Here is a 14,183-nt window from a genome sequence, read left to right on the forward strand (position 1 = left end):
CATCAACACATTGTAAATAAAAAAAGTTCAAAACCAACGATTTCAACTGTGAATTTTATGAAATTCAAAGCAGAAACAAACATAGTGAGTCGGTCCTTGTTAAATAAGTTGTGTTGAGTCAGTGTGACTGATGTCACATGTGTTGGTCACCGGCGGCAGCAGCTCAGGAGTTGGCTCCAGTACGAGGTCCTCTGTAGATCTGGATCCTGGACTCTTCATCCAGCTCCTCCACGATTCTCTCCTGTTTCACCGACATGATGGTGTAACTGACTGTGACCTCCGGTTAAAGGAAGAACTCCAACACAAGCAAAGTGTTTTTAGTGTCGAGACGATTGTTCCCTGTTTTAAATCATCATATCATGTTCCTGACTGAGGGACCAGACTATGTAAAGGTGAGGGACCAGTCTATGTAAAGGTGAGGGACCAGTCTATGTAAAGGTGAGGGATCAGACTATGTAAAGGAGAGAACAGGTAAACAGTGAGGGACCAGTCTATGTAAAGGTGAGGGATCAGACTATGTAAAGGTGAGGGATCAGTCTATGTAAAGGAGAGAACAGGTAAACAGTGAGGGACCAGTCTATGTAAAGGTGAGGGACCAGTCTATGTAAAGGTGAGGGGTCCGACTATGTAAAGGAGAGAACAGGTAAACAGTGAGGGACCAGTCTATGTAAAGCTGAGGGGTCAGACTATGTAAAGGAGAGAACAGGTAAACAGTGAAGGACCAGTCTATGTAAAGGTGAGGGGTCAGACTATGTAAAGGTGAGGGACCCGTCTATGTAAGGGAAAGAACAGGTAAACACTGAAGGACCAGTCTATGTAAAGGTGAGGGGTCAGACTATGTAAAGGAGAGAACAGGTAAACAGTGAAGGACCAGTCTATGTAAAGGTGAGGGATCAGTCTATGTAAAGGTGAGGGATCAGACTATGTAAAGGTGAGGGACCAGTCTATGTAAAGGTGAGGGGTCAGACTATGTAAAGGATACACATCCCCACCACGAACGCTCCGATGCACAGGCCGGTGATCAGGTTCCTTCTCCGGAGCCGCGGCGCGTTCTTCCTCCAGAGCTCCTGTTGCTGGAGGAGCCGCAGCTTCTCCGCCGGTGTCATCGTCCTGTTCCCGGGTCCTGACGTCTTCTCCTCCATGTTGGATAATCAGCTGCTGGGTACATCCGGTTACGTCATATAAACCGGAACCCTGGAGAAAAGCACTGCTCACAGCGCCACCTGCTGTGATGGAGTGTGTACAACGACCCCATGGTTATTAACTCTGTATTTTATATATATTATATATTTTAGATTTATTATATATAATCTGCTGTGGTGTTTGAATCTCTGGTTTCTTGTACAGTTCATTCAAACAGTGTCTCTAATGCTCATAAAATATATTTGGAATTATATATTTTATTATTATTCAGGTTACTAAGGTTCATTCACAGTGAGGGCACTGACCGTATCAAATACATAAACCAAATAACTTTGTATACTCTCAATGTAAAATTAAAGTTTGTCATATAGTATTTATCATTTGTATTTTTGGAAAAATACTCAGATCTCAGTTTTTGGAAAGTCGTCTAATTTTGTCAAACACAGAAACTGTTATATTATTTTCACTTTTCATTTCCCTGTAGGTTGTTGGTTCTACTCCGATAAAATACAAGTGGAGTTAAATAATACCAAACATCTTTGCATTTGCAATCTCTGCACCTTCGCACAGCACGTGCCCATAACCCTGTGAATCTGTTAATGTATATATGTATATTCTTTATTTTATTTTATTTTATTTTATTTTTATTTTATTTTATTTTATTTTATTTTATTTTATTTTATTCTATTTTATTTTATTTTATTCAATTTCTTACATATTGTTGTTTTTTATATTGTTGTTTTATGTACATAAGTAGTGCACCAATGACACCAAGGCAATTTCCTGTATGTGCAAACATACTTGGCAAATAAAAGAATTCTGATTCTGATTCTGATTTGAAGACAGAATAACTACAGAATGTTTGAAGTAAAGGTTCCAGGTTTATTCTGATGATTGCACAGTCACAACATGATCCTGGAGAATAAATCAGATCAGATATCTTTCTGTAATTTATCTCTCAGCTCATCAGTTTGGATTCACCACAAAATTCAAATCAGATTCAAATTCATCAGAGAAAGAATAAAGTTGTAAAACAAACCGTCATCTGTTAATCATCACTCTGCTGCGATCAGCTCCAACAACACGTCAGAACCAAAACCGACCAAAGCTCCACTGAACCGATCTGTTCAGGAAGTTACAGCAGCTGAGACTCAACAACTCAAACATGAGCCTGAACCAAGAAAAACAAATCTAGATAATATTTAAAATGAAAAATGCTGAAGTGTTTAAGTGTTCAATGCACGAGGGCAAATATTTAAGACTTTTATTGCTTCAAGGAATATGATTTTAAGATCCATCACACCATGATTGTTTTTGTAAGTTTTATAACTTATCAAAGTTATTTATGGAAAAATATGAAACTACCACAAGTAATACTGATATTTATAAATAAGTAAACAGGCAAACAACTTGTTCACCTACTTTTATGTACACACACACACACACACACACACACACACACACACACACACACACACACAGTAACTGTATTGTCCTCTACATAAAAAAATATATTGGATATCTGGATATGCATCATGAAACTTCAGTTCATGGAACTTTCCTGTTTTTCACTTGTTAACATTTGTATAAACATTTGTATTATAATTATTTCAAATCAAATCATGAACTGTACTAACTAAGATTCAGTCATTAGTTTTTTGCATTTATCATAATTTGTGGCACAGAGGATTATAAAGCAGCGACGTTATACAGAGAAGACGTGTGAATCTGAGGCGCTCTGGAAAAACAGCTCCTGGAAGTGCTTTTAAAAAATCATAATATTAATTCTCTTTAATAGGAAGTGCAGAGGAATGAGTTGTTTTCTCACTTTTACTGAATGTTTCTGACATTGTCAACTGACAAAATCTCTTTTTTCCATCATTTGTCACTATTTCATTTTTGTGAATTTGTCTCCGACACTTCCACTGATTTAAAATGTAACTGAGAAAATTAATTCAGGGGGATTTGCAGGTGACACATTTAAAAAAGAAGTAAAATAAAAGCAGAAAAAACACTGGATCATATGCAGTGTTTCCTGTTCCAGTTTGAAATCATCTTTCATCACTTCCTGTCTGACTCGTAAACGCTGTTTCAAACTCGCTGCACCATCCCACCATGTTATCATTATTATTTTCTTACAAAATAAAATACCAGCCGTCCATCTGCAGATTAATTCACAGTTTGGTTTTAAGACATCTTGGTTTGTTTTTGATTTCCACTGGTCGCAGAAGAGCCTGACGACCAATCAGAGCAAGGAAATGAATGACGCGGCACAGAGTGGAAGAAAAAAGTAAACAGACTCCAGCTGCTTGTTCTTCTTTTCTAGAAAACATACAGTTACAAACAAAGCTTCAGCCGTGCTCCTATCGGACGCCCCTCAGTCTGTCACTGCATCGGCCCCGCCCCCTGGTGGGATCATTGTTTTGTACTAGTTTTGTATGTATTGTTTTAGTCTGACCACTTTCAGGACGGGAGGGAATAGATGCAGGTTTCAGGTTTCCAGGCTAATAGAGAGAGCGCCCCCTAGAGCCACAGAACACATCAGACTAAAAGAACTGAAGCTCCGAGCCAACGGAACAAAAGTATGTAACTGTGAAACTACTTCAAGTATCGGCTCTATCGTCACTGAGAACTAAACCTAGCTTAAAAAAAAAATGTTTTAGTTTGTCATAATATTGCAGAAGCTTTGGAGCCGTGGTGGAAACCAACAAAAAAAAAAACTCTCAGGCTGAAAGAATGAAAACGTCAGCGCTAAAACAACCCCAGTGCTAACACCCAGCAGCTCGGAGGAGGAGGATCAGGATCCTGCAGCCGGCGGAGGGAGCTGCTCGGAGGCGGTGAGAGAGGAGGACTCGTGGAACGAGTCAGGAAGGTTCTTGACGTATTCCACCAGCTCATAGGAATCTCTGATGTCCGTCAGGCCAAACCAGAAGACGGTCCACAGCCCGTTAACAAAGCTGCCGTCACAGTGTTTGAAGTACCTGGAGGCACACGGAGAAGGAGACAGATCCGGTTTGATTCAGATTCAGTAACGAGACGTCAGGGTCTTTTTCTTAAATCGTGAAATAACAAATAGAAAGAAAGTCTGTGTGAAGTGTTTATGTGTTTATGTGTGTGTGTGTGTGTGAGTGTGTGTGTGTGTGTGTGTGAGTGAGTGAGTGAGTGAGTGAGTGAGTGAGTGAGTGAGTGTGTGAGTGTGTGTGTGAGTGTGTGTGTGTGTGTGAGTGAGCTTGTCGTACCACGGGTTGATCCTGTTGGTGGCTCTCGACCTCCAGAACAGTTTGCCCAGGTCCTGTCTGATACACTCCCACAGGACGTGGCTGGTGCCCTGGCCCTGTTTGCTGCTGCTCACCACAAACTTGTCCAGGTAGGGCGTGCCGCTGTTCACCGGCTCCATGGTGATGATGGCTGCGGCGCTGTAGCTGGAGGAACAGCAGCAGAACCAGAGAGAGGCTCAGTTTACAAATACTGATGTTCTACTTAGTTTCACGGAAATCTCCTCCGGTGATTTGTTGGTTAAACGGTGACACGTCTCGACAACAGCTCTGAATGAAGCATTCGTTCTGGAGTTTTGTTCACACACCCTTCAGACAGGTAGACGGAGTGAAGTCGTCCCTCCAGCGAGTCGATGTAGTCTCGCCTCAGAGTTTTATCAAAAGACTTGTTGATGAGAGTCAGCAGACGCTCCACATCGATCCCATCCAGAGAGCTGTACCTACACACACACACACACACACACACACACACACACACACACACACACACACACACACACACACACACACACACACACACACACACACACACACACACACACACACACAGAGGAAACAAGTATTTAGTTTGCAGTCTAATACAGTGTTTTAATTTATTTTTGCTGTAGTTTAAAGGACCCGATACACAGTATGTTTGTGTATAAGTACTTGTGATGTCTACTTACCGGTGTATGGGGTCTCCGTTTTTAAAGAGCGTCCCCGACCCTAAGAGGGAGGAGCAGACAAGATGAAGCAGTTGTAACTCAACTTAATGTCCAAGCACGTGTGAGTCATCGTGTGGCGTCAGTCGTCTCTCACCTCGGTGGCTGAACAGCTCCGTCAGCATCGTGTTCGCGGAGGTGATCACAGCCGAGGACTCGGTCGGTAGTTGGTTGAGCAGTCGGGCTATGGTGGTCACTCGGTGGCACTCCGCGGCGCTCAGACCCGCGGCCTGGGACAGACTGGGCAGGTCGCTTGGCAACGACACGGTTCCCAGCACCTGGAGCAGAAAAGAACGATGTTCAGGAGGAGTTTGAAACGGTGGAGGACACCGTGAGCGTCTATGTTTCCAAACATGTCAGTTTCTGCTCATCCAGACTGAAACGCAGCCCGGATGTTTCAGACTCTTGTGTCTGCAGCAGAGGTGACGTCACCTTGCACTCTTGGCTGCGGAGGCCTCCGGAGTTGTTCAGGAACATGACTTTGTGCGGCTGCAGGGCTCGAGAAATGGCTGCCGTCACTTCTGTCGGGTCCAACATCACTGAGCAACCTCGGCCATCCCTCCCCACGGGACAAACCAACGGGATTGTCCCGCAGTCCAGAGTCCACTGGAGGAGGCCGGTGTCCACAGCGACGTAGTGTGGAGCGCTGGGAAGGGGACGGGACAGAGAGAGGACAGAGACGGGTTTGAGCACAGCGGTGAGGAGGTGATTTGACGATACGTGACGTCAATGTGAAGCCCTCACCTGCTTCCTCGTGGGGCTTCATGCTGCAGGAGGAACGACTCGGCGGAGAAGAACGGCAGGACGGTGGCCGAGTGCTGCTGCAGAGCCTCCGTCAGCTGCTGGCTCCGCTCCACCAGCCCTCGGCTGCACCACGGCCCGGCGTCCCCTTCAGCAGGCCCCGCCTCCTCAGAGTCAGACCAGCCCATCACGACCACGGGCTTCATGTCCATCCGCTGCAGGAAGGAGAGCCCGAAGGCCAGGCTCTGCACCCTCTCCCTGCTGTCAGACACCGAGCCGTCCACCTGGGGGACAACGCCACGTCGTCATTAACAAGAAGTGCATCATGGGAACTTCTGCAGCTAATGTTTGATTTCCAACAAAACAAAGTAGATCGTGACAGGATGACGACGGATCCACAGATAAAATCACACACACTCTTCACACAGATACAGTGAACTGACGGTGACGAACACACAATCACATGACCCACGTCACCAGGCTGCCAGCTGATTATCGTCATTTGATTTTATATCTGTTATTTCTCTTGTCTTGTATTTGAAGTTTTCACAGTTTAAAAAAGATGCTGCAGCATATTTAAATGTTTACTACGTTCAGATCGAGTGCAGAACTACAGCTTCAGTTATTCATCTGTACTTGTTGTGTCTCTGTCTCTCTGTCTCTGTGTCTCTGTCTCTCTGTCTCTGTCTCTCTCTCTCTGTCTCTGTGTCTCTGTCTCTCTGTCCACGGCTCAAACCCTCTGCAGAAGAAAACTGGAGACAACAACTTGAGGAAATGAAAGTAGATAAATAAAGATAAACACGATGATGTCAAAGTTATTCTATCACTTCAGTCACATGGTTGAATACTGAGTGGGTTTCGCGCCTGTGATGAACGTTTCCATGGTAACAGCGAAGTCGTCCAATCAGACGCCCCTACTGCCGCTGAGGATTGTGGGTAGTGTAGTTTTTCCTGATAAATCCCGTGTAAATAAAACAGAATAAATCCTGGAGGCTTCACGTGAGATTCTAAACTTTTATTTACTTTTATCTAAGTTGAAGTGAAGTTGAAGTTTATTATTATGAAAGAACCGAGTTAAAGTCCGGACCCACCTCCAGGACAGCGAAGGCCGGGGACTGTGCGGCCGCGGCCCTCTGGAACTGGGTCAGCCAGTACCGGGCCTCCCGGGGGTCCCCGCCGACCTCGCTGAGAAAAGCCTTCACGTCCCGGGAGATGAGGTTCCGGTTCGCCGGCATGTGTCGGTCCGCGGCGGAGGAGGAGTTCCCCGGGTGCTCCTGCTGGGCCAGAGCCGCGGCCTTTCCTCGCTTCCCGGCCGCGTCAGAGCTCGCCATGCGGGCGTGTGGACCCAACATCCTCCGCTGCCTCAGCCCGGAGCTCTGGGTCGGTACCGGGACACTCGGGCCGGACAGGTACTTCCCCGCCATGACCACGGCCCGACATCCGCAGGAGCCGGTGTTTACCTTGGCCATGCTGCCGGACACAGGGCTCCGTCACCGGGGCTGAGTGAGAGCTGGGGGCCGGGAGAGGGGGCAGGTCAGCGGGGTCAGGCTGCTTCTCACGTTTCATCATCCGGAGCATGGAGCCGCGGACGTGGTGCTGCTGACACCCAGCGAGAGGTGAGGCCGGACAACACCCACCATTTTAACTTTACACAGTGCAAACTTTAAAACACAAGAGTTCATCAAAGTTCAACAGAGTTAAACAAAGAAAAGTTCAAGTCTCATTTTATAAAAACACGTTTCAGATAAAACTTTACTGACCCACACACCGGGGACACAGGATCATATTAAAATAATTACATTTAAAAATGCTGAGTGTGTTCAGAAACACATCTCTTCACTGTAGTGGTCTGTGTGAAAGTAAAGAAACGGTGATGACTGTGACTGAGAAACAAGATTTCTACATAAACAGTAGAAAGTAGTTTTCTGTTAAACAGGATACTGAGGTTTGTGACAGCAGCTTCTTTCTCGTTCGGACCCGTTGGATCTTTCTGTGCAGCTCTAACTTCCCACCGACACTTTCAGCATCACGTCTGCTCTGCTCACACGTTCACAGTCAACGCTTCAGTGTTTCTACTGAACTAAAGTTCACGTGATCAGCCGCGCTGCCTCCGAAGGTTCCTGCCTCGAGTGTTCACGTGGGCCAACACTTCAGATCCTGGATGGATGGACATTAGACTCCACAAGACAATTATCAGTCTGTTGCAGTGAGACGAGACACAAACTTCATGACTCCATCAAAAGTTTCAGCTCTGGTGCCTCCACTGTGTCCACAGACCACAATAACACTGACCAACACTTCGTCTGTTTATTTTTACACCGTAAGAAATGTTCCCACTGGTTTATTCTCTTGAAGCCAAATGTATTAATAACTCTTCATGCTTGTGTCTCTGCTGCCTCTCTATCTCTGTCTGTCATCAGGCTGGACACGGTGACCGCATCTGCCCCGAGTGCCCTCAGGCACACACACACACACACACGCACACTCACACACACACACACACACACACACACTCTGCAGTGCCATGGTGCACGTACTGTATAATCTTCAGGAAGTGATTAGGGGGTGTGAGATCAAAGGTTTTGTGCGACGGGAAAACATTCCTCCCTCCATATCCTCCGGGGGCAACGAGGACGGACATCTTGGTTCTGTTTGAATGTTTGAAACAACTGACGCTCAGAAAACTTTCTCGTCAGTATTTCACCGTCGCTCGTTCGGGGTCCACGCGAGATCGGCTGCGTGTGCGGACTCACGGGAAAATCACAGCCAATCAACACAGATCCACCAGAATCTACTGGAAATGATGGATTGTCTTTTTTGTTAAAGGATGTAAATATACTTTAAATACTGAAGTTCCTCTTTATCCCAAAAACATGACGATCCTGTGTCCTGGTCAGCTTCAAATTATCCAACTGAAAATAATCTATATTCAAAAACACAAACATTGATAATTTACTATCATTTATTTTATTTTGGTCCACATAATCAATTTCCTCAAGAAAATTATAAATTAAATAAAGAAATAAGATAAAAAAAATAAAGGAACACACACACACACACTTAATGATCAAATCTAACATGTTAAAAGTTAAATCTACTGAAGAACTACTTTGACTTGATGAGTCCATGTACTTTTACTTGACTATATAACACAGGGACAGTTTTACTTCATTAAAGTAATAAAACTTTGAGTTTTACTTCTTCAAGTTCATCTCGCTGATAAATTTACGCCTGAAACAATAAAACTGGACGGACTCAGGAGAACTCATTGAAGTTAGGTGCGGATCTGTATCAGGACAAATTTTCTTTCACATTGTGAAATACAATAAAACATTTTCCCACATTTTCACTGAATTCTCTGAGAATGATTCCTGGAACTGGATGATGTAATATATTTATATATTTAGAGGACGGACATTTATGATTGATTTGCTGCAGCTTGATTGAATTGAATGAGACGGTGTTCAGAGACATGAGCTCGACTCAGTCAAGATTTAGTTTGTTGAGTGAAATGTTTCTTCTCGTCTTTCCTCACTTGACCTGCAGATATGAACAGTTAGAAGAACAGTAGAGGGCAGTAGACACCAGGCGCTGCACGTGTGTGTGTGTGTGTGTGTGTGTGTGTGTGTGTGTTTCCTGGAAGCTGGCCCAACCGCTGATTGACAGACAGTGAGCGGTGGCGTGCGAGTCAACACAAATTTAAAATATGATGATGCGGCTCAATGAACACTCAAGTTAAAACATCTTTCGGGGCGTTTGAAGTGACACAAGCTTCAGATGTAACTTCAGCCAAACACATTAAATGAGGTTTCACAGGCTCGTCAAAGGTCGGTGAGAGGCAGGAGTCCTCCTCCGTTCACTATTTACATCCAGTCAGTCATCGTCAGAGGACAAGACAACCTGAAGGGTTTCAATTCAATAAATCTTTGTCTGTGTTCCTCTCTTCCCACCTGTCTGCACGTCTGTCTGCACGTCTGTCTGTGTGGGTGGTCATTTAATCACAGGCTGTATGTGGTCCTCCATCCTGAAGGCGAGAGGGCAGATTGAATTAAAGCTTCCGAGCATCTCTGATTAGACAGGCGGCAGCTTGTGTGAGCACAAATCCGTCAACGAGGGGTGTTACAGTGACATTTCTCATGTTTCATCTTTCCTGCCACACATGACAAAAGTGTACGGAGCAGTAAACATGTGAGATCTGTTGGTGCACGACTCACGGTTCCCATCACAGTGTTTCCTACACAGCTTCAGATGAGAATGTGTTTGTCATTCAGCCGCAAAACAAACACAGATAATTTGACGTTGAACCTATAGATGTGACAGAAAGTATTGCTCGGTTAAAAGTCACACAAATAAATCACTGAGACACATAACGCAGATATACAGGTTTCACACTTGCAGAAGAATTTAAGGGAGAGATTGTTGAAAGTGAAAAACAGAGGCGAGGTAGAAGTTGATATATTTCAGCCATGTTTTTTTTTTTTTTAATATTCTAATATTACTGTACAACACTTTAAAAACTACCATGAGCTCTGAGGCTTTAACATTTATATTTTAAAGTTTCAATTTCAAAGTTAAGGAAGAAAAGATGTGTTTTATTTCAACAGGTTTGGATCAAACATGTAAGAAATCTAAGTTCTCACAGCTTGTCAGAAATAAATCAGTTTGTTGGTGATATTCTATTTCTCCTGATATGATATGAATATTGATATGAACTAATATTGTCACGGTGATTTATTTTAAATCACCACAGCCACTGGTACAAAAGCACCAAACATATAAAGCTGAAATCGAAACCCGACATTTAAATTCCCATCGATGGAACTGAGGAAGGTTTGTGTGCGTTGCTGCTGTTTTCATTTCTTTGTTCCTGAATGATCTGAGCTCAGTGACGCAGCACCTGCATGATCAGATCACTGTCAGTAAAACGACTGATTCCCAGTAAAAGAAAAGAAGAAACAGGAGGAGACGTTTGTCGTGAGGCAGAAAGAGCATAGAGGAATATTCACTCAGTAAAAACCAGATTTATGTCGTGAAAATACATCGACCGCTCTTTTAACGGACAAAGTCTTTTTTTTAATCTACGTTGTGGTTGATGTCTCCCTGATTTCAGTGTTTTTTAAATCACACATCTTCCCTCGCAGTGAACCGTCCTCTGCCTCTTCTGTCGGAGCTTATTCTCCGAGCACTCGTGATCCCAGAGGGATCTTCCACATCCACCCCTCTCTCATGCTGGCACTCGAATCCTAATAAAATAAAGCGACGGAATTAAAGCAAAGTGAGACGCGACTGTGTGTAAAATAAAGCATTCTTCACCAAACTAAATGAGAGGCTGCTTTTGAAGCCTGGCAGACAACAGGCAGCAGCGTAGACGCCCACAGATCCTCGGCGGTGCCACCCTGCCACTCTGCCACCCTGGTGCCACACAGCTACTTGAAACGCTAAATTAGAGTCGGTCGGGTTGGCGGATTTGGATGCAGAGTCAGGGTGGGCTCATTGGTGTGGTTGGACATGTTGGTGAAATGTGGTTATGTGTGGGTATAAAGTATTTATACTGGTGGTGGCAGACAGAGTGTGTGTGTGTGTGTGTGTCCCTGTGTGTGTGTGTGTGTGTGTTCTCTGTGTATCCAAACATGTGATCTCCTAATTAAGATGTCACTACACAGAACACTGAGAACTAAACAGTGCATCAGGTGCAGTCACTGTATTTTACTATGATGTAAACAAACACACGCATCTCACTGATCTGATTTAGCTTTTTATTTATTTTCTTCAAGTTTATAAATTTCCTCTTCAATTTGATTTTAGCTTTGAAAGATATCGGTGACACTTGATATATTTACGTGCATTTTATTTTACTTACCCCGAAGGCGTTTGTTAAATATGTGTTTTCAACCTATTTCATCTGGTTACTTCTATTATTATTTTAACACTGAGGTTTATATTCATTTTGTGGGTCTACGACCATTTGAAGTGTTTTATTTCTAACCAGCAATAAAAACTTGTAAATTCTTCAGATTTGGCACAATTTCCTTTTTGTTTTCTGTTGTAAGAAGGAAAAAGATTTTTTATTTGTTTGTATTTTTTTACATTTTGCTGAAACGTCTGAAAATGTTCCCCAACGCTGTGGCGTCCTTTTCTCTGGGATGTCGCAGGAACAGATAAATTCATAAAATGAAAACAAGTCAATACGTGTTGTGCACATGAAGTGACACACAAGTTACAACAATTATTCATTAGAGAACAATTGTTGTAACTTGCTGCTGAGACTGAAACCGTTGGTAACCGCTCACACACTCAACCATAAACACTAACTCACCCTGAGCTTCACTTTCCCACGACCTTAAAACAAATCTTCACCTTAAAATGGAATAACTTACGAGGACCTGATTTGAAATGTGTGTTTTAGTGTGGACAAGGATCGTTTTTAGTGACATGAGTTTTTATAACATGAGTTATATAGACACACACACACACAGTTTTTTTTTTTTCCTCTTACACTTCGAACACCAGTCTCTTTTGTTTTTGCCTAAAATCTGGTGAAATTCCAACTGGAGGCGAACGGGGCAGGAGAAGGACGGAGGAAAAACATGTTGGAATTTTCTTCTGCTCTCAGATCTTCAGGGTTTCACAGCAGCAATTACACAGAAGTGTTACCAGATGCTTCTCGGCATCGTCGGACCCAAAGAAACCACGTATCTGCACAGATTCAGTCTGTCCTCCACTGTCCGCAAAAAATCATTTTCTTTTTTCTTAAATTTTCTTTTTTTTAATTTACGCCGAAGCAGTTTTGAAATTTTGAATTGGTTTGTTTACAAAATACCTCGGGGTCGATGAGACTCTGAAAAGTGAAACATCCGCTCGGAGGAAGAAAAACACTGGAATTGTAGCAACAAGGTTATTTTCTGACGGCAGCGTTTGGTTTCTGTAATCTTATCTTATACTTCAGCCTTGACTCTGAACTCTCTCCAATTAAACACACACACACACACACACGTATTGACACATGCACGCACATATGCATGGACGTGTTCCCTGTTTTTATCTTGTGTGTACACACGTGCATGAATTAGTTTGCAGACGTACCTGCACGCCTGCAAACAAACACTTAGTTAAAACCACATCTCCTCGCTCACAGAGCAGTTTATTAATCACTGGTTATTCACCGTGTCATCCATCACACAGCTACAAGAGGAAACATCGTTATCTCGGCCGTTGTTAAAGCAGCACGTTCAAACCAACACTAGACAAACACGGAGCAGCAGAGATCTGAGTCAACTCTTTTATGATTTATTTATTATGTGGGACTCATATACAGAGTTTTACTACGTGCTCTACTGTCTGAGTCTAATCTGTCAGAAACCTCCTTAACCCTCGAAAGGTCTTTTTCAATATCTACGAACACCAGAAGTGTGTGTGTGTGTGTGTGTGTGTGTGTGTGTGTGTGTTCATCTCATCACCTTCACACGTTCATTTCTCACAAACTGTCAATAAACAGACAAACACCTTGCAGTCAGTGGGGGCGGGGCCTTCACAGTGAAGTAGTGGAAATGTGATGTATGAAAAAAATAACAGCAGCTCAGTAAATCATCCACGCTTAATTAGAAACCACACACACACGTACTGTGTGTGTATATATATATATATATATATATAAAGAATATATTTATATACTTACAGTACATTACTCAGACGGACAGGTCCACACCCACTGACCTGATCAGAGAAGTAAAGACAATTATGAAGAATCAGATTGTTCTGACTTCGGTCTCTAACCTCAGTGTCGGTTTTCAGATGGAGGCTGGAGCTGGAGGCCGTTTGTAAATGGGAAACTAAACACCTAATGTGGGCACAGAGGGATTATGGGAATTTTTAGTTACGTGGGTGTTTTCTGACAGAGTCATGCTGAGGTTTCGATTCGGAGCAGAGACACATTTGATATGTGCACACACACACACACACACACACACTGAGAGAGAGAGAGAGAAAGACGCTGGCTACGCTCTCAGTTTCTCCGGGGGTCTCGAGGGAGAGGCTAATTGCTCCGGAAGCTGAGCTACCGAGCGCCAGTCGTCGTTTTGGGTGATAGGGATCAGTGGGCAGAGAAGAACTCTTCACAACACACGTTCCACTGTTTCCCACCTTTCTCTCGTCTTCTCTCTGAAACCTCGTTACCTGTCTCAGTCTTCCCTTTAGGACGACCACACTTCGTTTCAGCACAGAAACAGAACAGAGCTCGTTTTTGAGTTCGATCCGTCCGTGTGTATTTGACCCAAATATATTTTTGGTGACTGCACAGACATGAAGCTTCACAGAGTCACGGGAA

At 43.6% G+C, this 14,183-nt stretch overlaps 2 protein-coding genes and 1 long non-coding RNA gene across 3 annotated transcripts; 1 reads left to right on the forward strand and 2 right to left on the reverse strand.

Annotated features, from left to right (window-relative positions):
• Nucleotides 1–40: 40 nt before the first annotated feature.
• Nucleotides 41–1,173, reverse strand: coa3b (cytochrome C oxidase assembly factor 3b). The gene is made up of 2 exons (XM_069525111.1): nucleotides 983–1,173; nucleotides 41–270 (listed from the first exon to the last, which is right to left on the reverse strand). Exons 1-2 carry the CDS (start codon nucleotides 1,140–1,142, stop codon nucleotides 164–166), a joined length of 267 nt encoding a protein of 88 aa, XP_069381212.1. The 5' UTR covers nucleotides 1,143–1,173; the 3' UTR covers nucleotides 41–163.
• Nucleotides 1,174–2,070: 897 nt separating this feature from the next.
• Nucleotides 2,071–7,460, reverse strand: nags (N-acetylglutamate synthase). The gene is made up of 8 exons (XM_020105870.2): nucleotides 6,952–7,460; nucleotides 5,864–6,144; nucleotides 5,552–5,765; nucleotides 5,217–5,397; nucleotides 5,084–5,123; nucleotides 4,727–4,858; nucleotides 4,383–4,565; nucleotides 2,071–4,124 (listed from the first exon to the last, which is right to left on the reverse strand). Exons 1-8 carry the CDS (start codon nucleotides 7,327–7,329, stop codon nucleotides 3,941–3,943), a joined length of 1,593 nt encoding a protein of 530 aa, XP_019961429.2. The 5' UTR covers nucleotides 7,330–7,460; the 3' UTR covers nucleotides 2,071–3,940.
• LOC138407753 (uncharacterized) lies at nucleotides 7,355–9,209 on the forward strand. Its single transcript, XR_011241095.1, has 2 exons — nucleotides 7,355–7,476; nucleotides 8,281–9,209. It is a non-coding gene; the product is annotated as an uncharacterized lncRNA (long non-coding RNA).
• The last annotated feature ends 4,974 nt before the right edge of the window (nucleotides 9,210–14,183 follow it).

This window comes from Paralichthys olivaceus, chromosome 5 (genome assembly GCF_024713975.1).
Source record: "Paralichthys olivaceus isolate ysfri-2021 chromosome 5, ASM2471397v2, whole genome shotgun sequence".
Classification (NCBI taxonomy): Eukaryota; Metazoa; Chordata; class Actinopteri; order Pleuronectiformes; family Paralichthyidae; genus Paralichthys; species Paralichthys olivaceus.